Source organism: Saimiri boliviensis, chromosome 3, assembly GCF_048565385.1.
Source record: "Saimiri boliviensis isolate mSaiBol1 chromosome 3, mSaiBol1.pri, whole genome shotgun sequence".
In the NCBI taxonomy this organism is placed as follows: domain Eukaryota; kingdom Metazoa; phylum Chordata; class Mammalia; order Primates; family Cebidae; genus Saimiri; species Saimiri boliviensis.
Genome location: NC_133451.1, coordinates 71,200,991 through 71,227,368, shown reverse-complemented (window position 1 = coordinate 71,227,368; position 26,378 = coordinate 71,200,991). Strand labels below are relative to the sequence as shown.

General features: G+C 37.7%; 1 protein-coding gene across 1 annotated transcript in view; it reads right to left on the bottom strand.

Annotated features, from left to right (window-relative positions):
- MRPL1 (mitochondrial ribosomal protein L1) overlaps positions 1 to 26,378 on the bottom strand; it is a 96,448-nt gene that overhangs the window by 17,780 nt on the left and 52,290 nt on the right. Inside the window, exon 7 of the mRNA XM_003923932.4 lies at positions 25,145 to 25,251. Within this exon, the coding sequence (XP_003923981.1) occupies positions 25,145 to 25,251 (107 nt within the window). The remainder of the gene's footprint in view (positions 1 to 25,144; positions 25,252 to 26,378) is intronic.

Genomic DNA, 26,378 nt, shown 5'->3' with positions numbered 1-26,378 from the left:
TCTACAAAAACAGGTAGAGAGCTGCATTTGGTCTACAGTTCAAAGTTTGCTGATTCCTGGTATAGAAGATAGACTGAAGGATGTCTGAGGAAATGAATGAGTAAAAGCCACCATTTTTGTTTTATAAGTTTTTGCTAGAGCAGAAGCATTTTTTGTTTTGTTTTGTATTGTTTTTAAAGAAAGCATTGTTGGGTGCTGACAGACTTCTGGTTTCCTACTATGTATCTACTATGCAGTTGTCTGGCTAAGAAATACATTGTCATTTAAAATTTTTAAAATGCTCAGCAATGGTTTCAGTAGCTGATAGAAATTTTATATATGCACTTGAAACAAGTTTCTTCAAGATTCACAACGAAGACCCAAATCTAAAAGGAAAAAAGGCTTTTAGTACCCTATATTCTAAATAAAGATGCCAACAATTAAGGCCACCAAAAAGGTCCTATGATAATCAATACCCAAATCAAGTAGAAGTAGAAAGACAAATGAGGAGGCAAGACTCCAAGAGGCTTATGTGTAAAGACTGGAGGGTACTTGCAGGAAAGAGACTGACTGATTGAACATGTCCTATATGAAAGACATCAAACCGGTAAGAGCCACCCAAAACAGGGACCACAAATACGGGTAGGGAAGCAGAGGCATTTGGGTTATCCCCCCTTAATTTCCTCTTTAGGCACCTATCCCGGAGCAGTTAGGCATGGAAAAGGCACTGGAAGCCAGGTATTTAGAACTGAGTATTGTAAGGTCAAACCTTGGAGGCTGATACCGCAATAAACACTCCCCACTTCAGGTCACACAAGCCATCAAAGCCTGGCTCCAAATTAGGCAAGGGAAATCTTTAGATATGAGATTAGAGTTTTGAACTGGATCAGGCTGCACTTTCAATTATACACAGCCATTGGAACGATCAGATCTGTCTAGTATGCCTGCGCCTAACAGAAAAGGAAAGTAGTACAGGGCACAGGTGAAAGAAAAAGAAGAAAACGATGTCATGTTTATACCCCACTAAGTTCACTTTTCTTCTTCTTGCTTTTTGAGACAGTATTTTGTTCTGTCACTCAGACTGGAGTGCAATGACACAAACACACCTCACTACACCCCTGGCCTCCTGGCCTCAAGCAATCTTCCCATCTCAGCCTCTCAAGTAGCCAGGACCACAGCCATGCACCACCATGCTTGGCTAATTTTTAACTTTTTTCGTAGAAATGGAGTCTCACCTTGCTGCCCAGTATACTCTTGAACTCCTTGGCTCAGGCGATTCTCCCACCTCGGCCTCCCAAAGTGCTGGGATTACAGGCATGAGTCACTGTGCCTGGTCTAAATTTGGATTTTTTAATACAGAGTTACACATTCATATATAGACACAGAATATATTCTATGTGTATGAGAGCTCTGAATTTATGTTCATTAGAATGCTATTTATAATAATGAGATATTAGAAACAATCTAAATGCCCAAAAAAATAAGGTTGAATAAATTATGATGTATCTACATAACAGGCTATGAAACCGCTATTAAAAAGATACTTTGCAAGGATTTTAATGACATGGGAAAGTGTTCAAGATACAGTGTTAAAGGGAAAAGAATAAGAAACTTAATATATAATAGCAAAACAACTATATAAAGAAAAAATATGTGCATACAGAAAGAGCAGTAACAAAAAGTACTTAAATGGTGAACGATTACAGGAATTTTTAATTTTTATATTCTTACCTAGGCTATTCAGTATTTTCTAAATATTTCATTATGTGCATTTATTACCTCTTAATAAAAAATTAGCTTTAGTTTAGCATTTAAAATTATTAAAACCAGCCCTTTAAGATGCTATAAAATGCAAGACATAGTTTACTTCTTAATGAAGATATAAAGCAATATAAGAATTGTTCTCACTGTTAATCTAGGGGCATAGACCCAAACCCCTGCCCAACCACCACCACAGCTCCTAATCTAATTATGTTGCTATATGTTTACATATTTGTAAATTACATTTTTAAAACTGAAAGGTAGTAAAATTGACTTTTTGGGGGGGTGTATCTTTTTAAATTCATGCATACATTCAAGTAATGACCACTCCAATACAGGATACAGAATCCAAAAAATTCCCTTATGTGATTTCTCTCAGGCACAAACACCATCCACTCCTGACTCCTGGTAACCACTGATTTGTTTGCCAGTGTTCCTTTTGAAAATGCCATATAAACAGAATAACAGTATATAACCCATTAAACAGTAACTTCCCACTGCACCCTTCCTCCAGCTCCTGGTAACCTCCATTCTACTTTCTGTCTCTATGAATTTGACCGTTACAGGTACCTCATACAAGTGGAATCATACAATATTTGTCCTTTTGTGACTGGCTTATTTCACTTAACAAAACGTTCTCAAGGTTCATGCATGTGGTAGGATGCATCAATTTCCTTCCTTTTTAAGGCTGATCATATTGCATTCCATGTGTGTGCTGCATTTTATTTATCCATTCATCTGTTAATTGTCACATGGGTTGCTTGTACTTCTGGTTCCTGTGAATGATGCCATCATCTGTTCAAGTCCCAGCTTTGAATTCTTGTGGGTATCTAGAAGTGGATTTGGTGGATCATATAATTCTATGTTTAATTTTTGGAGGAACTGCCATATTGTTTTTCATAGCAGCTATAGTATTTTACATTCCCACCAGCAATAAATAAAGAGTTCCAATTTCCCTATATCCTCACCAACACTAGTTATTTTGTTTCTATAAATAATAGCCATCCTACAGAGTATGAAGGGGTATCTCAGAGTGATTTTAATTTGCATTTTCCTGATAGCTAATAATGTTATATGTTTATTGGCCATTTGTATATCATCTTTGGAGAGCTATTCAGGCTCTTTGCTCATTTTAAAATCATTTATCTTTTTATTATTGAATTGTAGAAGTTCTTTATGTACTCTAGATTCAAGTCTCATATCATATATATGATCTCTAGATATTTTCTCCCATTCAGTGGGTTGCCTTTGTGCTCTATTCATACTTTAATGTGCAAAAGTTTTAAATTTGGATGAAGTCCAATTTATCTACTTCTTTTGTTGCCTGTGCATTTGGTGTCAGTAAGTAATCACTTCAGATTAGCTTCTTTCTCCTAGGTTACAGTATGAAACCTTTTGAGATTCTAAGTTGATGTGTCTATACAATAGCTCATACCTTTTTAATTGCTGAGTAGCATTCCACTGTATGTTGCATCAGAGACTTTTTTCACATGTAGGAAAGTATTTGTGAACACAATTGGATCTTGCCAGCTTTTGATAATTATCAATAGAGTTACTGTAAACATTTGTGTTCAGATATCTGTGTGAATGGAGGTTTTCATTTCACTTTAAATTTTTCATTCTGTGGAATTAAAAAAACCACAGTAGAATTGCTGGGACATATGGTAAATGTGCGATGAGCTTTTATAAGACACAACCATTTTACACAGTAGCTGTACTATTTTGCATTCTTACTTGAAACGTATGAGAGTTGCAGTTTCTCCTCAATCCTGTCATTATTTCTTTAAGAATTTTTGGTACCATACTTCCTCCTTTCCTTCCAGAACTCCACTAATGTGAAATTTAGATTTTTTTGTTACTGTCCTACAGGACAGTAAGGCTCTCTCCATTTTTTCCCAGTCTTCTGACTCTGCTTTTCAGATTGGAAAATTTCTATGATCTTAGAGTTCTCTGACTCTCCTCTGTCATCTCCATTTATTTCATCTCCAGGAGTTTATAGTCTTATGAGTCACTTTTCCAAGTTCCACACTCTGCTTGATCTCCCCAGTACTTCTGGGTTCCCTGGGGCTCACCTTTTCAGTTCTGCCAAGAAAGCTGTAGCTTTATTTACCCAGTTCTGACACTTTTTGCAACCAAACGTTTCTTTACTGAGGGCCAGCTAGCCCTCGGAGGACAAAGATAAAAAGCAAGGGTGGCATGCCTCACCCTCTAATGACCACAATTCCTCTAATCAGAGAAAAGTTCTAGCTAGGTATTGTGGCTCACACCTGTCACTCCAGCACACTGGGCAGCTGAGGCTGGAGGATCACTTGAGAACAGGAGTTCGAAGCCAGCCTGGGCAACATAGCAAGACCTCATCTCTAAAAAAATAAAATAAAAACTAGCTACATGTGGTGGAGCGCAAGTAGTCCTAGCTACTTGAGAGGGTAAAAAAGGAGGATCCCTTGACTCCAAGTTTGAAGTTACAGTGAGCTATGCTTACAGCACTGCACTCCAATCTTGACAACAAAGCAAGACCTGTGTCAAAAAAAAAAAAAAAAAAAAATTTTTTTTTTTTAAAGGAAAGTGCCCTTCTCTTGAAGTTTTAGATACCTGTGCCTTACCCTACACAAGTGGTCCCAAATTTTTTAGCACCAGGGACCGGATTTGTGGAAGACAGTTTTTCCAACAGAGTGGGGGTGGGAGGTTCAGAATGATTTAAGCACATTATATTTATTGTGCACTCTATTTCTGTTATTATTACATTATAATATGTAATGAAATAATTACATAACTCACCATGATGTAGAATCAGTGGGAGCCCTGAGCTTGTTTTCCTGCAACAAGATGGTCCCGTCTGGGGAGGATGGGAGGCAGTGACACCCGAAGTGTGTTGCTTATGTCCAGCCTGCTCTGTAATTTCATTTTGGTTGCTGTCACTGCAGAAAACCCTGCTTCATGAAAAGGATGTTGTAAATGGAAGCGGGCTTTCTAGTGCTTTTGTGGCAATCTCAGGATACTCCACAATGGCTTTAATCCAGAACATACGGAGATTTAAAGCTGTCTCAAACATACTTTCAAGGCCACCGTCATTTGTGATCTCACAAATGGGCCAAGGATCTACTCCTTCCCAGTTTAGAGGTCTTTTGTGGTTGGGAAGTAATGCTCAAACTCTTTTGAAAGCTGAGAGAGGTGATCATGCACCAGCTGGCAAAAAGGAGGCCCTGGATCAGTCTCTTTCAAAATCTCCGCTAATGTTTAAAACATGTTAGAAATCCCAGTGTTCACGCATCAGCCCCCATAATTCCAGTTTAACTTCGAATGCAGCCCCTTTACCTGCCTACTTGAACACAGTTGTTCTTCTCCCCTGAAGTAGCAGATTGAGTTTGTTGAGAAGGCTGAATATGTCACACAAGTTAGCAAGTTTTCTGACCCAATCTGTGTCACCGAAATGTGTTGCCAGTGTGACTGTTTTTTTTAAAAGAAATCTCTGAAGTACTCTCATAACTCAAAAACTCCAGCCAGTGACCTACCTTTAGAAAGTCATCTCACTTCTGTGTATAAGATAAGACATTTATGCTCTGCATCCACCTCCTCACAGAGCTGCACCAACAGACGTGAGTTAAGGGCACGTACTTTAACATGGTTGATAATTTTGATCACATCCTACAAAACGTTTTTAAGTTCAGGTGACGTTTTTCAGCTAGCCAGCATCTCTCTATGGATGACACAGTACGTAGACTCACATTCAGAAGTGACCTCTTTCACCCAAGTAGTGAAACCAGAAAGCCGTCCAATCATGGTAGCCGCTCTGTCCGTGCATATACTAACACAAGATGACTAATTCAGTTTTCCTCATATGCAATCATTCAAAGACTTGAATAGTTCTGCAGCTCTGGTGTTGCTTGGCAACCAAAGTGCACATAACATATCTTCATACACATACCCCTGAAAAATGTATCACACAAAAATAAGCATTGTCGCCTTGCTAACATCAGTAGATGTGTCAACCTGGATTGTGTGTCACAGTGATTCATTAATCCTCTCTAACAACTGTGCTTCAGTATCTTCTGTTATTTCATCAATTCATAGAGTTAAGGTGCTAGCCAACAGAGGAACACGTGCCACCTTTCGAATGCAGTTTCTCCTAAAACTTCAAAACAAACGTCCTTAGCAGCAAGCAGGATCGACCCCTCACCAATAGTAAAGGGCTTCTTAGCTTTAGCAATGTGGTTAGCCACTAAGAATGATGCTCTCAGTGCAGACGCATTTGATGAAGTCGTGGCCTTCAACAATTGCTTCTGTTTTTCAAGTTCATGTTTTTTTCTTTTGGAAAACTCCAAAGGCTTGTCTTTTAGTGAAGGGTGCGTAGCCTCTATGTGACAAAGCAGTTTTGAAGGTTTCATAGCTTCACTGGATTGCCAGTCGCCACATATTAAAGTGGGCTTGCAGAATGTGAAATCACCTGTTGCAACAAATCCATAATTTAAGAAGGAATCTTGCTCTTGCTATTTCTTTTAAATGCAGCTTTCTTTTTGTTGGCCATCTTAAGAGTCTTCTGCTGTCTCATCATTGAGTCTTTCCCCCTTTTCAAAGCTCTCCAGTGGCATTTGTTTTTTACTCATTTTGGCTAGGGTTTAGCCTGTGGCCTTACCAAAACTGTGACTAAGATAAGTGTGCAGTGTGGGAAAAGGTGCAGATGGAACTGGTAAATCCAATAATGGATGGGCCATACACTGACTAACGTAGTGTTGGATTCTGACTTAAAAGCTTGACACCAGATGCAGCTATACAATTGAAGTACATCAACTTACCTGTCACTATAAAGCCTGCCACCAGATGCAGCTTGTCACCTGCCACTCACTGATAGGGTTCTGATATGAGACTGCAGCAACTGATTTATTTATGGGTTCTGTGTAGTCAAACCTCTCTGCTAATGTTAATCTGTATTTGCAGTCACTCCTCAGCACTAGTATCACTACCTCGGCTCCACCTCAGATCATCAGGCATTAGATTCCCATAAGGGGCACGCAATCTAGATCCCTTGTATGCACAGTTCACAATAGGGTTTGCACTCCGATGAGAATCTAATACTGCCACTGATCTGACACGAGACAGAGTTCCGGTGGTAGTGTGAGCCACGGGGAACAGCTGTAAATACAGATGAAGCTTTGCTTGCTCACCCACCACTCACTGTCTGTTGTGAGGCCCAGTTCATAATAGGACACCAACATTACCAGTGCCCAGGGACTGGGGACCCCTGCCCTATACCTACTGTTACTACAAGGAGACATGATTTCCACTTCTCAAGCCTGCAACTGGAAGGTTTATCCTGGAGCTCTCTCTGTCTACACTTAGGTCTACTATCTAGTTTCACACAGTGTTGAGAGAAGGCCAGGTGACAACAAGAGCCAAATGGCAAACTTGCTACCAGTTTGATGGTACTTCAAAACCTGATCTTCTCTCCCAACCTGCTATTATTTTATAACTACTTTTTTATTATTTCATTTATTATTTTATAACTACTATTTTATTATAACTACTTTTCAGAATCCTCAAGTAGTTATTCCATGTATTCTGTCCAGGTTTTATAACAGCTGCATTCAGTGGGAGAGAGAGGGTGTCGTGTGATTATGCTGTCTCCCAGGTTTATACAATATCTACTTATATTTTAACCTTGGTAAACATTTTATGTAAAGAGACAGATGGTAAACATTGTAGAATTTAAGGGCAACTTCTGTTCCATATTCTTCTTCTTCTTTTTTTTAAAAATAAAACCCTGTGGATTCTAAGCCTATAGGCCATACAAAAACAAACCATAGAGCCATTGTTCACCAACCTCTGTTTCAGAAGACATTATTTATCTACAAATACATGAAAATCATATAAAGACAAGCTGTGATATAAGCTATGCTTTACATCACTTTAACAAATTAATATTTGCCAAAATCTGTAATGGGAGAAGGGTGCTCTGAGGCAAAAGCAGCTTTTATCATTATTTATAATAAAGCTGTTTGAAAAATGCTTAACTTTTATTTATATTTAATAATCCACAACATGGTATTGTAGATGTCTTATTTACTGTAAATACTGTATTAGTAAATGTTATTTTTTTTAGATGTAATACTAATAACACTCATAAGGAATTATCAGATCCATTTAATTTCTTCTCCCAGCATTTGAATAAAGATGTATTTCAGTAAAAGCTATCAAATTTATCCACTGGTTTTGAATTTGTTTTTATTTGTACTGAAGAGATGTGGGGTCTTGCTATGTTGCCCAGATTAATCTCGAACTCACGAGCTCAAGAGATAGTCTTGCTCATCCTCCTGAGTAGCTGAGACTACAGGCATGAGCCACCATGCCCAGCTTATCACTGTTTTTTAAATAAAGCCATCAAAAGAAAGCTGTCTGTGCAACAAAGTGACTGGCAAAGGAAAGCAGATCAGTTTACTCCCTTTATACACATTATACAACATTTATATTTTTTGTCATGTGTCATTCTGTTATCCATTGTAAATACAATGGATTAATGAGAAAAGTTAGCTATTTCTCTCAAATGGTATGGTTTTTCTTATGGTATTATTCAAATCTGTTAGTAGGGGAGAGTCACACTTTCAATTTCCAAAGGTTCTGGGAAATTAACATCTGATTTCGTGATACTATAGGTAAAAAAACTAAAAATGATAAATTATTTTTTGATAAAAAATAATTCTTGATCAAAATTAATTCAAAGAATGTAATCTAAAACACTGCAAGGATGATTCATCCCAACTAAATATATTTCTCTTATGATAAAACAACAAAGACAGAGCTAGTACAGAATGGATTCTGGACAAATAGTAGTTTCTTTTCTTTCTTAGTTCCATATCCTTGGAGATCTAAGATCTATTGCCAGCCTATGTCCTCTACTTTACATTCTATGGTTTATGTTCCTCTCTTCATAATTCCCTTATTCATGACACAGCACACTATAGCACACCAAAAATAATGCAACAAAAGAAAAATTTATTATTAACTAGAAGGAATAAAGGAAAAAGAGGAAGGGAAGCAGCAGTGACCCATGAGCCACTGGGCTGCTTCCTTTTATTCAGTTATTGTTTGTTATTGTTTGTAGATTTAAGCAATATTCCTGGCTAGCTACTCTGTCAACCTATGGACCCAGTTGCTTCAAAATAAGCATTTAATTTCCATGTCTTATATTATCCACATCTTGCTGTTTGGCTGAGCTCCAGCACATTCACTTTTCCTGTTCTAACATGTTCATTAAAACCAAAGGCTCTCTAATTTCAACATAAGATTTTACTATTGTTTATAGTCCCTTGCCCTGAACTTGTTTATTTTTGTTACAATATGCTTCAGCTTTTATCAGCTGCCAGGTTGACAATATGCTTGCCACAAAACTATTCCCTATTACACAAGCACACAAAACGATACTCACCTATGATTGGACCATGTATACAACTTTAAAAAGAAGAAGAAAAAAGATCACATCAAAGGCCCAGCTTTTATATTAAGTATGTCAAAGCTCCAAATATATTTGAAACCCAGACAAGAAATACTTGTTAAATCAGGTCTTGGCATGATTTGGTATAAATATATATGAGTTGTCCTACTCTTTTTTTCTCTCCAGAAAACAAGCTTAGATTTGGTCTGCCAATAGCATTATCATTTACAAGTTCTCAAGATCTGGATATTTACATGATTGTAATAGGGCTATAGTTTTTTCTTTAATGTTACAACTTAATGTCTAATCTCCTAGGCTATCACATAAATGCATTTATATAATGTATTTTAAAGAGGTTTTTCATAATTTCAATTGTATTTAATGAAATTTTTATCATTCTTCCTCATTCCAAATAGTCAAGATTTTATATTTGAATTACATATTACGAAAAATAATATAGTAATAGTTTTTAAACTGGAACAGAACAAGTAACATCCATATTTTTAAGTATGTAGTTTCTTTACAATACTTGTTTTTATTGACTTAATTTGATTTATAGTATCCTAATGGGAATCTGTCCTGTGATATTAAAAAATAGAGTAGGACTCTACTCACTCACAGGGGGAATCAATGTTTCATAATAAACTTAGTGATGTCACTAACTTGGAATAATAATTCAGAAACTGCACCAAATATGTTTTGAAAACATAAATAATGCAAGTAAAATTATAAGAAAACATTTAAACATCTTTAGAAAACAAACAAAGTATGTTAAAAAAGATTTTAATACAAAACAACCATTTGTTAATTACACAGCATTAATTCAGGCAACATCTACCAGGCAAAACTTTTTAGTAGACCTCTGTAATCAAAATTAATTAGGTTGCATGTCATTGAAAAATTATTCTGTGAGACACACTTCCCACTAATTCACATTTCTCAAAAAATTCATTCTATCTTTCCTGTCTTTTTGACATGTAAGTAGATGACCAAGGAGGGAGGGGAAAGTATAAAAAGGGGGGAAAAAGTTAACGAGAGAAAGGGAAGAAGAAAACAGAAATGAAAAACTTCAAAGAGCTATTAAAAGAAAAAAAGGGAAAGAGAACATGGGAGAGAGAGAGGAAGATAGAAGAGAAATCTGAAAACAAGTATGGAAAACAAAGTATAGGCTAGCGTAGCAGCTCACGCCCGTAATCCCACACTTTGGGAGGCCAAGGGAGGTGGATAACTTGAGGCCAGGAGTTCATGCTAGGAAATTTGGATGGTTTTCTTAAATATATAACTATCAAAATTCACTTAAAAGAAAAAAACATACTATTAGTCATGAAAGATAATAATAAAAATGTTATTAAAATGTTATAAAAATGATTAAAAGGTTATTAATTTATTCTACAAATACTGAGTACCAATGTCTACCATAAATTTTTCTTGATGTACAGAGTAAAATGAGTAGACCATGGGTAAAAATGATAGGCTATGTTCTTACCTTCATGGAGCTAACAGTCTAGTAAGAAGGAGAGAACATGATAAATAAACATATACATATATAACATGCCAAGTAACAATAAGTACTATGAAAAAAATAAATGTAATCGAAGGAATGAGAGGAGTAAGGATTGCTATGTGAGAAGTGGTTTCAAAGAGGGGCTTCTCTAAAGTGTGGTATTTGAATGTAGTCCTGAATGAAGGGACGTGGTGAGATTCAGAACTATCTAGAGAAAGATGGGTCCAGGCATAAGGAACAGCAATTATCAAAGAATTATGACTCTTCTCCAAAAGAAAGTCTTACACAAGTTGATTTTATTAATTTTTTCAAACTCGAAAGACAAAGATAATTTCCATGTAGTATAAACTTATGTGTGTACTTTATGTGTGTAATATAAACTTATGTGAGCACAGAAAAAGATGGGAAGCTTTGCATTCCATAATGCTGACACCAAACCCAGATAAGAACAGCATGAAACACACACATAATTGATTGATAGTACCAATAACTATAGATGCAAAAATCTAAGAAGTATCAAACTAGGCAGGAGGACTGAAGATGGCCAAAAAGGAACAGCTCTGGATTGCAGTTCCCAGCAAGAACGCAGAGGGCGAGTGATCACCGCATTTCCAAACGAATTTTTACTGCCCACAGATCAGGAGATTCCCAGGCGAAAAAGCACCATGACTCTCCAGCATGGCTGTTTCAGTCAGCACAGTGGGGCTCCACACAAAAACTCACACAAATCCAGGTGCCATTTCAACTGGCGACTGAAACGACTGGGAGACAGAATCGCCCATTCAACTGAAAAAATGGGGCTGAAACAGGAAGCCAGGTGATCTGGCTCAGCTGGTCCCACCCCTACAAAGACCAGAAATCTAAAACACTTTGGAATGAGAGTTTCACAACAAGCACAGCTGGACCTGGGATGGTCCAGCTCTGTGGGGGGAAGGGCGTCCGGATTACTCAGGCAGTCCACCACTACCGAGGCAGTTCATCATTACCAAGGCAGTCTGCCATTACCGAGGTAGTCCACCATTACTGAGGCAGGTCACCATTTCCAAGGTAGTCCCCCATTACTGAGGTAATCCGCCATTACAGAGATATAGTCTGCCATTACTGAGGCAGTCTGCCATTACTGAGACAGACCGCCATTACCAAGGCAGTTCTAACTATACCCCTATAAACAAAACTGCAAGGAAGTTCACACAGCAGCTTGGCAGAGGCCACGGCAGCTTAGCAACACCACTGCTGGCAGACTGTTACTAGGCTACCTCCTCACTGGGCAGGTCATCTCTGGGGAAAAAAAAAAAAAGAATGACAGGAAATTATAAATAAAGCCCCACCTTCCCAGGAGAGAGCACATAGGGAAAAAAGGTGGTTACGAGTTCCGCTGCAGCAGACTTAAACATACATGCCCAGCAGCTCTGAACAGAACAGAGCTCACAGCTCAGCACTTGAGCCCTATAAGGGACAGACTGCCTCCTCAAGCAGCTCTCCAACCTCTGTATAACCAGAGACACCTCAGAAAGGAGAGCTCCGGCTGACATCAGGCGGGTTTCCCTATGGGACAAAGATAAAAGAAGAAGAAACTGGCAGCAACCCTTACTGTTCTGCAGCTGCTAAAGGTGATCCCCAGGCAAGCAGGGTCTGGAGTGGACCTCCAGCAGTCCTACAGCAGGGGGCCTGACTGTTAGAAAGAAAACTAAGAACCAGAAAGCTATAACTTCATCAGCAACAAAAAGGACATCCACTCAGAGACACCATCTGAAAGTCACCAACCACAAAGACCACAGGTAGAAAAATCCACAAAGACGGAAAGAAACCAGCACAAAAAGGATGAAAATACCCAAAACCAGAACGTCTCTCCTCCTTCAAGGGATCACAACTCCTAACCAGCAAGGGACCAAGGCTGGATGGAGAATGAGTATGACGAATTGACAGAAACAGGCTTCAGAAGGTGGGTAATAACAAACTTCTCTGAGCTAAAAGATCACATTCTCACCCAATGCAAAGAAACTAAGAACCTTGAAAACAGGCTTGATGAAATGCTAACGAGAATAAACAGCTTAGAGAGGAATATAAGTGAATTGATGGAGCTGAAAAATACAACACAAGAACCTCACAAAGCATGCACAAGTTTCAATAGCCAAATTGACCAAGCAGAAGAAAGGATATCAGAGATTGAAGATCAACTCAATGAAATAAAACGAGAAGGCAAGATTAGAGAAAACAACAGTAAAAAGAAACGAATAAAGCCTCCAAGAAATAAGGGATTATGTGAAAAGACCTAATCTATATTTGATAGGTGTACCTGAATGTAACAGAGAGAATGAATCCAGGATAGAAAACACTCTTCAGGATATTAACCAGGAGAACTTCCCCAACCTAGCATGGCAGACCAACATTCAAGTCCAGGAAATACAGAGACCACCACAAAGATATTCCTCAAGAAGAACAACCCCAAGGAACATAATCATCAGATTCACCAGGGTTGAAATGAAGGAAAAAATGCTAAGGGCACCCAGGGAGAAAGGTCGGGATCTCTCCACAGAAACCCTAAAAGCCAGAGGAGAGTGGGGGCCAATATTCAACACCCTTAAAGAAAAAACATTCAACCTAGAATTTCATATGCAGCCAAACTAAGCTTCATAAGCGAAGGAGAAATAAAATCCTTTATGAACAAGCAATTGCTCAGAGATTTGATCACCACCAGGCCTGCTTTACAAGACCTCCTGAAAGAAGCATTAAACACACAAAGGAACAACCAGTACCAGCCACTCCAAAAATGTACCAAATGGTAAAGAGCATCAACACAATGAAGAAACTGCATCAACTAATGGGCAAAACAACCAGCTAGCATCAAAATGGCAGGGTCAAATTCACATATAACAATATTAACCTTAAATGTAAATGGGCTAAATATGGCCCCAATCAAAAGACACAGATTGGCAAACTGGATAAAAGTCAAAACCCATCGGTGTTCTGTATCCAGGAAACCCATCTGACATACAAGGATACACATAGGATCAAAATAAAGGGATGGAGGAAGATGTACCAAGCAAACGGAGAGCAAAAAAAAAAAAAAAAGCAGGAGCTGCAATCCTAGTCTCTGATAAAATAGACGTTAAACCAACAAAGATCAAAAGAGACAAAGAAGGACATTACATAATGGTAAAAGGATCAATGCAACAAGAAGAGCTAATGATCCTAAATATATACGTGCCCAATACAGGAGCACCCAGATACATAAAGCAAGTGCTAAATGGCTTACAAAGAGACTTAGACTCCTACACAATAATAGTGGGAGACTTTAACACCCCATTGTCAACATTAGACACATCAATGAGACAAAATTAACAAGGATATCCAGGACTTGAACTCAGACCTGAACCAAGCAAACATAATAGACATTTCTAGAACTTTCCACCCCAAATCCACAGAATATATATTCTTCTCAGCACCACATCATACCTACTCTAAAATCGACCACATAATTGGAAGTAAATCACTCCTCGGCAAATGCAAAAGAACAGAAATCATAACAAACAGTCTCTCAGACCACAATGCAATCAAATTAGAACTAAAGGTTAAGAAACTAACTCAGAACCACACAACTTTATGGAAACTGAACAACTTGCTCTTGAATGTTGACTGGATAAACAACGAAATGAAGGCAGAAATAAAGACGTTCTTCGAAACCAACGAGAATGAAGACACAACATACCAGAATCTCTGGGACACATTTAAAGCAGTCTCTAGAGAAAAATTTATAGGAAAAAATGCCCACATGAGAAGCAAGGAAAGATCTAAAATCGATACCCTATCATCAAAATTGACAGAGCCAGAGGAGCAAGATCAAAAAAACTCAAAAGCTTGCAGAAGACAAGAAATAAGTAAGATCAGAGCAGAACTGAAGGAGATAGAGACACAAAAAAAACCCTTCAAAAAATCAATAGATCCAGGAGCTGGTTTTTTGAAAAGATCAACAAAATAGACCACTAGCCAGATTAATAAAAAAGAAAAGAGAGAATAATCAAATAGATGCAATAAAAAACAAAGGGGATATCACCACAGATTCCACAGAAACACAAACCATCATCAGAGATTATCACAAACAGCTCTATGCACATAAACTAGTAAACCTGGAAGAAATGGATAAATTCCTGGACATTTGTATCCTCCCAAGCCTAGACTGGGAAGAAGTTGAAACCCTGAATAGACCAATAACAAGGGCAGGAGTTGAGGCAGGAATTAAGAGCCTACCACCCAAAAAAAAAGGCCAGGTCCAGATGGGTTCACAGCCGAATTCTACCAGACATATAAAAAGGAGCTGGTACCATTCTTTCTTAAACTATTCCATACAATCCAAAAAGCAGGAATCCTCCCCAAATCACTTTATGAGACCAATATCATCCTGTTACCAAAACCCGGCAGAGAACCAGCAAGAAAAGAAAACTTCAGGCCAATATCCATGATGAACATAGATGCGAAAATCTTCAATAAAATACTGGCAAGCCGATTGCAACAGCACATCAAAAAGTTTACCCACTATGATCAAGTAGGCTTCATCCCGGGGATGCAAGGCTGGTTCAACATACACAAGTCTACAAATATAATTCACCACATAAACAGAACCAAAGAAAAAAATCACATGATTATCTCAATTGATGCAGAGAAGGGCTTTGACAAAATTCAACAGCCCTTAATGCTAAAAATCCTCAATAAACTAGGTATTGATGGAATGTATCTCAAAATAATAAAAGCTATTTATGACAAACCAGCAGCAAACATCATACTGAATGGGTAAAAACTGGAAGCATTCCCTTTGAAATCTGGCACTAGACAAGGATGTCCTCTCTCACTACTCCTATTCAATATAGTACTGGAAGTTCTAGCCAGAGCAATCAGGCAAGAAAAAGAAATAAAGGGTATTCAAATAGGAAAGGAGGAAGTAAAATTGTCTCTATATGCAGATGACATGATTGTATACTGAGAAGACCCCACTGTCTTCTAAATATCCTGAAACTGATAAGCAACTTCAGCAATGTCTCAGGATACAAAATCAATGTGCAAAATCACAAGCATTCCTATACACCAATAACAGACAGAGAGCCAAATCAAGAACGAACTGCCATACACAATTGCTACAAAGAGAATAAAACACCTAGGAATACAACTAACAAGGAACATAAAGGACCTCTTCAAGGAGAACTATAAACCACTGCTCAACAAAATAAGAGAGGACACGAACAGATGGAGAAACATTCCATGCTCATGGTTAGGAAGAATCAATATCATGAAAATGGCCATACTGCCCAAAGTAATTTACAGATTCAACACTATCCCCATCAAGCTACCAATGACCTTCTTCACAGAACTGGAAAAAAAAACAGCTTAAACTTCATATGGAACCAAAAGAGACCACACAGCCAAGTCAATTCTAAGCAAAAAGAACAAAGCTGGAGGCATCACACTCCTGGACTTCAAGCTATACTACACGGCTACAATAATCAAAACAGGATGGTACTGGTACCAAAACAGAGATATAGACCAATGGAACAGAACAGAGGCCTTGGAGGCAACACCACATATCTACAACCAACTGATATTTGACAAACCTGACAAAAGCAACCAATGGGAAAAGGATTCCCTGTTTAATAAATGGTGTTGGGAAAACTGCCTAGCCATGTGCAGAAAGCAGAAACTGGACCCCTTCCTGACACCTTACACTAAAATTAACTCCAGATGGATTAAAGACTTAAGCATAAGACCTAACACCATAAAAACACTAGAAGAAAATCTAGGCAAAACCATTCAGGACATAGGCGTAGGCAAGGACTTCATGACCAAAACACCAAAAGCAATGGCAACAAAAGCCAGAAGAGACAAATGGGACCTAATCAAACTCCACAGCTTCTGCTCAGCAAATGAAACAGTCATTAGAGAGAATCAGCAACCAACAGAATGGGAAAAAATTTTTGGAATCTACCCATCTGACAAAGGGCTGATATCCAGAATTTACAAAGAACTAAAATAGATTTACAAGAAGAAAACAAACCAGCCCATTCAAAAGTGGGTGAAGGATATGAACAGACACTTTACAAAAGAAGACTTACATGAGGCCAACAAACATATGAAAAAATGCTCATCATCACTGATCATTAAAGAAATGCAAATCAAAACTACATTGAGATACCATCTCACACCAGTTAGAATGGCGATCATTAAAAAATCTGGAGACAACAGATGCTGAAGAGGATGCAGAGAAATAGGAACACTTTTACACTGTTGGTGGGAGTGTAAATTAGTTCAAACATTGTGGAAGACAGTGTGGCGATTGCTCAGGGACCTAGAAATAGAAATTCCATTTGACCCAGCAATCACATTACTGGGTATATATCCAAAGGATTATAAATCATTCTACTATAAGGACACATGGACATAAGTGTGCATTGCAGCACTGCTTACAACAGCAAAGACCTGGAACCAACCCAAATGCCCGTTGTTTATAGACTGGACAGGGAAAATGTGGCACATATATACCATGGAATACTATACAGCCATCAAAAACGATGAGTTCGTGTCCTTTGTAGAGACATGGATGAACCTGGAAACCATCATTCTCAGCAAACTGACACAAGAACAGAAAATCAAACACCGCATGTTCTCACTCATAGGTGGGTGTTGAAAAACAAGAACACATGGAGACGGGGAGGGGAGCATCACACACTGGGGTCTGTTGTGGGGAAATAGGGGAGGGACAGAGGGGTTGGGGAATTAGGGAGAGAGAGCGTGGGGAGAAATGCCAGATACAGGTGATGGGGAGGAAGGCAGCAAATCACACAGCCATGTGTGTACCCATGCAACAATCTTACATGTTCACATGTACCCTAAAACCTAAAATTTAATTTTTAAAAAATGACATTTTCACTGATATAAGCATTTGATTTGATAGCATAAAAATATAACCGATTTCACAACTATGTAAGTTATGGGTTCAAATAGTAGGAAATACTAAGAACAAAACTAAGGCCAGGCACAATGGCTCATGCCTGTAATCCCATAACCTTGCAATGCTGGGGTGGGCAGATCACTTGGGCCCAGGAGTTTGGGACCAGCCTAGGCAACATGGCAAAACCCTGTCTCTACAAAAAATACAAAAATTAGCTGGGCATTATGGCACACGCCGGTATTCCCAGCTACTGGGTGAAGGAGCTCAGATGGGAGGATCACTTGAGCCTGGCAGGAAGATGGGATCATGCCACTGCACTCCAGCTTGGGCAACAGAGTAAGACCCTGTCTAAAAAAAAAAAAAAAGAAGTGAAAAAATAACCAATTTACCTACAAGTACTACTGACAAATGTTAGATACTGGCTGGCTATAAGACGGTTAGTCTACACAGTTTTAATATACAAAGGCATTAGTGGTTCTGGCCAGTCATGGTGGTTCGTGCCTATAATCCCAGCACTTTGGGAGGCTTAGGAGGGTGGATCACAAGGTCAGGAGTTCGAGACCAACCTGGCCAACATGCTGAAAGCCTGTCTCTACTAAAGTACAAAAAAATTAGCCGGGCGTGGTGGTGTGCACCTGTAGTCCCAGCTACTTGGGAGGCTGAGACAGGGGAATCGCTTGAACTGGGGAGGCAGAGATTGCAGCGAGCTGAGATTGCACCACTGTACTCCAGCCTGGAAACAGAGCAAGACTCTGTCTCAACAACAACAACAAGAAAGGCATTAGTGGCTGAGTTCTAATATCCGAGATGCTAATCCTCAAGTTAAATAATTAAGAAAGATCATTCAACTGACTGTATTTAGCATGTTGATACAGAAGGAAAACTATAAACTACTCAAGATCAATTTCATATTACATCAATACTAGAAATGGATCTTCAAGAGCAGAATCATTAACACAGGACATCAAGATGATTTAACTACAGTGAGAGTCTCTTCTGTACAGGTAAGTAGACACACAAACCTAATACATTTCACTCTCCCAAAAAACATCTTTCTAGATCAAAAGTCAGCAATTTTTTTCTGTAAAGAGCCAGATAGTGAATGATTCAGGCTTTGCAGGCCATATCCAATCTCTGCAGCATATTCTTTGTTTTTTACAACCTTTAAAACTGTAAAGACCATTGTTAGCTCACAGGCTATATAAAACATCCACAGCCATGAACAGATTTGGCCCTGGGCTGTCAATTATTGACCCCTGTTCTAGATATCTTCCTTTTATCCAAAATAAGGACCCTTAATAGGCATGTGATACTGTCAGTGGCCTTTTATCTGCTGCAATCATTCCAAATCAATTTGTCACATCATATTGGCTACACACACACACCACACACACAGTCTCATAAAAAATATCACATCTTCAATATTTGCAGCTGCATAAGAATAACATCACTCAAGGAAACCTCATTAAATTGCTTTGAAATCATTTTCATATTTTTAATTAGCAGATAATTCTAATGATTTATGAAATAATTATTTTGCATAATACCATGGTAGTTTTTTTACTACGCTAAACAATTTTGAGTTACACTTGACATAGTGCACATTTTTAATTAATGTTATTGAGGCACTCTGCATATATTATTCACCATTTTCCGATGTAAAATTCGATGACTTAGTAAGTTGATCAAGTTGTGCGATCATCACCATAAATCACTTTGAAAACATCATCAGCCCAATATGATCCCTCATGCACACTTGGAGTTAATGCCTGTTTCCTCCTACCCCTCCTATGCAACTACTAATCTACTTTTTGTCTTTATAGTTTTGCTATTTCTGAATATTTCATATAAATGGTATCACACAACAAGTAGTTTCTGTGTCTGGCTTCTTTCACTGAGCATATTCTTGAGGTTTATCCATGTTGTAACATGTATACATAGTTTATTCCTTTTTGTTACTAAATAGTATTTCATTGGATATGCTGCACATTCTTTTTTTTTTTAATTGCATTTTAGGTTTTGGGGTACATGTGAAGAACATGCAAGATTGTCGCATAGGTACACACATGGCAGTGTGATTTGCTGCCTTCCTCCCCATCACCCATATCTGGCATTTCTCCCCATGCTATCTCTCCCTAACTCCCCATCCCACCATCCCTCCCCCATTTCCCCCCAACGGACCCCAGTGTGTAGTGCTCCCCTCCCCGTGTCCATGTGTTCTCATTGTTCAACACCCGTCTATGAGTGAGAACATGTGGTGTTTGATTTTCTGTTCCTGTGTCAGTTTGCTGAGAATGATGGTTTCCAGCTTCATCCATGTCCCTACAAAGGACACAAACTCATCGTTTTTGATGGCTGCGTAGTATTCCATGGTGTATATGTACCACATTTTCCCTGTCCGGTCTATCATCGATGGGCATTTGGGTTGGTTCCAGGTCTTTGCTATTATAAACAGTGCTGCAATGAACATTCGTGTGCTGTACATTCTTAATGTGTACAATTCACTAAGCTTTGACTTATGTATACACACATGCAACAATCACTAGTCAGAATAACATACCAATCACTTCCAAAATTCACTGTGTGCCTTTTTAATTCCTCCTTCCTGCCCCTCTTCACCACCTCTGTCCCCAAGGCAATCACTGGTCTGTTTTCTGTCACCATACATTAGTTTGCATTTGCCAGAATTTTATACAAGTAGAATCATACAGAACATACTCCCTTTCTTCTAACTTCTTTCACTCAGCACTATTATTTTGAAATCCATCAATACTGTAGAATGTATCAAGTTTATTTCTTTTTACCACTGAAGAGTATTTTTATATATTTATATCACCTGCAATGAGCATTTGGAAATTTTCCAGTTTGGAGCTATCACAAAGAAATCTGATATGAACACTTATTTACAAGTCTTTGTATGGACATATGTTTTTGCACATATGGCATACAGATATCCAATTATCTAAAAGTGGATGGCAGGATCATATAGTAGGTGGCTGTTCAACATAAAAAACTATCAAATTGTTTGCAAAGAGGCTGCATCATTTAACATACCCACAAACAGTATAAGAGTGTTCCAGTCCCACCACATCCTTACCACCGTTGGTATGGCCAGTCCTTTTGACTTTTTTCATTCCAAACAGATGTGTTATCCCATTGTGGTTTTCATTTACATTTCCTATCAATTAAAGATGCTGAGCATCTTTTCATGTGTTTTTCATCTATATATTTCCATAGTGAGGTGTGATAGAATCTTTTGCTGATTTTTAAAATTGAGTATTTTATTATTAAGTTTGGACAGTTCTTTATATATTCTTGATTTATCAGATATCATTTTCAGATTTTTTTCCTAGCCTGTGATTTGCCTTTTCATTCTCTTAACAGTGTCTTTTAAAGAGCAGAAGCTTTTAATTTTTATAGAGTGATTTATCAATTTCTTTTTTTATGGATCATGCTTTTAGTGTCATATATAAGAAATCATTCCCTAATCCAACTTTTTCTTCTCAAAGTTTTATCATTTTGGGCTTTACATTTAGGTCTTTGATTCATTTTTACTTAATTATTATACACGGTTTGAAGTATGGGTTGAAGTTCATTTTAAGGCATATAGATATCCAACTGTTCCAGTACTGTTTGTTGAAAGGACAATCCTTTCTCCACACACACAAAAATGCCATTTTAACCTTGTGAAAAATCAGTTGTCCATATATGGATGTTCTGTCTTCTTTTTTGTCTCTATTCTATTCCATTAATTGTTTTCTTTTGATGTCAATACCACATTGTCTTAATTGCTGCAGCTTTATAAATCTTGAAGTCAGGTAGACTTCCAACTTTGTTGTTTTTCAAAAAAGCTGTTTTAGAATCGAATTTTTCTACGAATTTTAGAATCAGCTAGTCAGTTCCTACAAAAATTCTGACTGGGACTTTGCGAATGCTATGAATCTATAGATTACCTTGGGGAAAATTGACATTTTTAACAATATTGAGTCTACTGATCCATAAATAAGATATACAATCACCATTTATTTAGATTTCTTTTTTTTTTTTTTTTTTTTGAGGCAGAGTCTTACTCTGTCACCAGGCCAGAGTGCGGTGGTGCAATCTCGGCTCACTACAACCTCCGCCTCCTGGGTTCAAGCGATTCTCCTGCCTCAGCCTCCCGCGTGGCTCGGACTACAGGCACGTACGACCATGTCCAGCTATTTTTTGTATTTTTAGTAGAAACGGGATTTCACCATGTTGGCCAGGATGGTCTCAATCTCTTGACCTTGTGATCCACCTACCTTGGCCTCCCAAAGTGCTGGAATTGTAGGCATGAGCCAGCACACCCAGCCTAGTTAAGATTTTTTATTTATCTTAATTACGTTTTAAAGTTTTCAGTTTTATTTATCTTAATTACGTTTTAAAGTTTTCAGCATACAGATCTTCCACATCTTTGTCAGATTTCCCCTTAAGTATTTAATATATTTGCTATTACTACAAATGGCATTTGTTGCTTTTTCAATTTCTAATCGTTCCTTGCTGTTACACAGAAACAACTTATTTTTGTACATTGAGCTTGCACCTTCAACCTTAGTTAACTCACTTCTTTGTTCTAGTAGCTAGAATATGTGACCTGTGAATAACGACAGTTTCACTTCTTCCTTTCTAATCTAGTTGACTTTTTAATCTCTGTTTCTTGCCTAATTGTGCTGCCTAGAAGCCTCAGATAAATGTTGAAAAGCAGTGGTAAGAGGGATGTCCTTGTCTTGTTTCTGATCTTAGGAGAAACTTAACATTCACCACTAAATATGATGTCAGCTTTGGTTTCTCTTAGACATTCTTTTTCAGGGATACTGACTTCTATCCCTAGTTTACTGAGACTTTTTAATCAGGAACAGATGTTGGATTCTGTCAAAGGCTTTCTCTGTATCCACTCTTATATGGCTTTTGTTTTTTACTTTCTTAATACGGTGAATTGTAATGATTGACTATTAAATGTTAAACTAACCTTGCATTTCTAGAATAAACTCTACTTGATCATGATATGTTAACTCTTTTTATATATTGCTGGATTCTATTTGCTAAAATTTAGTTTACAATTGTTACATCTATGTTCACGAATGATACTGCATTGTAGTTTCTTTGTCCGGTTTTGGTATCAAGCTAATGCTGGTTGTTTTAGGTTGGAGGGTAAATTAGTTCCCTGTTATTCCACCTTAGCCAGAAGTATTCTGCTAAATGTTATTATCACATCTATTCCTTCCTAGCTTAGAAGGTACATATTATTACCATCATTTTATATACAGGAGAAATGAGAAATGGGAAATGTGGAGAAACTGAGGCTCAGAGAACAAGGGGGTACAGCTCTTTCTAGCTCGAAAAAGGGTTTGAATTAAGACAGTAGGAATCTAAAACCCACTCTCAACCTCCTACTATCTTGTAATACTTAAACAGTATTCAAAAAGATTCTCCTTAAACACATAATTTTTTTTCATTAAGAAATTATATCTCTAAAAGATCCAAGTAGTCTAATCTGAAACCTATGTCTTAATCACTATGGTATCTGTTGAAAAAAAAATGAATGTGATGTCATAGTTTCTTACATTTCGAGTCAAGATCTACATAAACTATTAACTACTGAATATACTGAAAACATTACTTAAGAAAAGACAGATGTAATCCAGCTTTGAAGAGCCTTATAAGGATATTCCACAGTCCCAAAAGGCCAACCAAAACAATAACAATAGATGTTACCATTTTAAAATTTTATGTAATCTTCAAAACACATAGTGAAATAAGCACTATTATACATATTTTATAGAGGAAATGTGAGACACAACAACATTAAGAAACTTGCTTTAAGTCTGCCATCTCTGAAGTAGCAGAACAGGTATTCAAACTCAAGTCTCTACAACTCCAGAATAGATTCTTAAAATTTGTATTTTAAGTTTCGTTTGTTTGGTTTTCAATTACAATGTTGTCAACCCTAAGAACAAGAAGTGCTGCCAAAGGCCTTTTAGGGAACTAGGAAATTCCAACATTAGACTGGAGCAGAGCTTAGTGCCAAATATACTGGAGCTAAACTTTGATGGTAATGCTGGCAAGCTGGGGTTTCCCAATCTCTGACTAGATTAAACCTGCTTTGCTTCATTTCTACAGCAAGTTTTTTTTGGTTTTTGTTTTTTAAAAAACGAGCTGTGAAGACTGGCATGGTGGCATACATCTGTAGTCCCATCTACTCAAGAGGCTAAGGGATGATTATTTGAGCATAGGAGTTTGAAGCCAGCCTGGGCAAAATAGCAGCCAGCTTTTTCTTTACTTTCTGTTTTGTTTTGTTTGAGACAGGGTCTCACTCTGTAACCATGGTGATCCCGGGAATCACCTCACCCTCCCAAGTAGCTAAACTACAGGTGCACGCCACCATGCTCAGCTAATTTTTTGTATTTTTTATAGAGATGGGGTTTTGCCATGTTGCCCAGGCTGTGTCTCTCAGCATTTCTATATTTCTGATGACCTACAGTGGGCACAGCATAATGAGCTTGGACCACTAGCTATTGGCTATAATGCAGAATTCCACTTAAGAGTAAGATGGGAGGGTAAAGAGAAAGAATAATTGCTATTCAAATAATTCCAGTCATGAGGCAAGATGGTATAGGAATAAAGAGCCTGGACCCAAGGAAATTGCCAAGGTTCAAATGCTTATCTGCCTCACAGTAGTTGTGAGATCTTGCAAAACTTATTTAACTTCTCTGTGTTTTCATGCCTTCATCTATAAGATAGGGGTGATCATTTTACCTCTCATACAGCTAACAATTAAAAGACAGAATACATACAAATTGTTTAGACTAGCACCTGACACTTGGTAGGTCCTGTTTAAATTTTGCTATCAATTTATCAATTGTTGTTATTCCTATAGTAAATAAGAAAAAAATTACATATGTTTCATAGGCACTTTAGAGATTCCTTAGTAAAAATAACTTTAATGTTTCTAATGGCAATATATTTAAAAACACAGTCCTAGAAATGTGGCATATCTATATTAGTGTACTAAAAATGGCTTTGGAAACTGATTTCCAGCATCTTCTAAAAGCAAACAATTTTAAAAACATTAGCAGAGAAAATTGGACATAAGTCATTAAAATAAAGTAAATTACTCAATTCCACTAAAGTAGAATTGAACATCTACTATGTGTTCAGCGTTATGCAATCTTGATTAAAGGGCATACAAAATCTAGACGTGTTCCAAATAAGCTTAAAATATAATACATAAATACAAATACAGAAACAAAAATGTATACCTAAAAGATAATAAGGCAAAGTGTAAGTAAATGTGAGAGTAGCACATAACTCTGGAAGAAATTCTCAAGTACCATTAAAATATATGAGTTTAGTTTTCAGAATAAAAAAAGCATCTGTGTGTATGTTTAGTACCATTCTTAATGCTAGCGTCAAAAACAAGTTCAAATGACTGGTATTTTATATTATAAATTATTAAGGAATTACTTGAACAACAACAAAAAAAGAGGGTTATTTGATGATTTTCATTGTAACTTACTGTTGCTATTCTGGCCTGGAGAAAGTTCTCCCTTTCTTCATCTACCTTAATTTCAAGTCCATTTTTAAAAAATTCAATCATTTTGGGGATGTCACGGCCAATGGAATCTAGTTAGAAAAAGTAAAATCCACAATTATCACTCCAAATAAGTAGTAAAAATTACTGAATAAAAGAAACACATATCTCATGTGAAGATACAGCAAATAAGTTGTGGCAGACAGACTTAAGTTCCAAAGAGCTCTATTTCCTGGCATTCATTCTCTTGTGTGATCTCCTCCCACTGAGTGTGAATAAAAGTTGCAACTTGCTTCAAACCAAGAGATAGAATGATCATGTGTACACAATTACATTACATAAAGCTATAATGCCTGTCTTGGAGAAGACTCTCTTCCTTACTGGCTTTGAAGAAACAAGCTGCAATGCTATCAACTGCCATATAGAGAGGGCCACAGGACAATAAGCTGAGAGCAGTCTCAAGCTAACAGCCAGCAAGAAACCGAAACTCTGTGTCCAGTACCCTACAGGAACTGAATTCTACCAAGTGTGTAAGTCTGGACGCGAACCCATCACCCATCGAGTCTCAGATGAAATCACTTCTCTGGCCAACACCTTGAGTGGAGTTTTGTGAGACATTAAGCAGAAAACTCAACTAAGCTACACATACAGTCCTGACACACAGAAATGGTGAGATATTAAATGTGTGTTGTTTCAAGCAACTGTTTGTGGTAATGTTGCTGCACCATTATGGATAATACATAAGTATATGCAATAATGATATATGGTATATCTTAAAAACAAAGATGACATATTAATATAAAGTCTATAAAATAATCTATGGCAAAAGATAACAATGGTTGGGTGCAATGGTTCATGCCTGTAATCCCAGTGCTTTGGGAGGCCAAGGTGGACAGATCACCTGAGGTCAGGAGTTCAAGACAAGCCTGGCCAACATGGTGAAACCCCGTCTCTACTAAAAATACAAAAATGAGCTGGGCATGGGGGCGCACACCTGTAATCCCAGCTACTTGGGAGGCTGAGGCAAGAGCATCACTTGAACCCAGGAGGCAGAGATTGCAGTGAGCTGAGATCATGCCACTGTACTCCAACATTGGCAGCAGGGTGAGACTATGTGAAAAAAAAAAAAAAAAAAGACAGTACAGTCTTAAATCTTTCAGGAACCTTTTATCCACCATACATAAGTGGAAAAAAAAAATACTAGAAAGCAGAAACATTT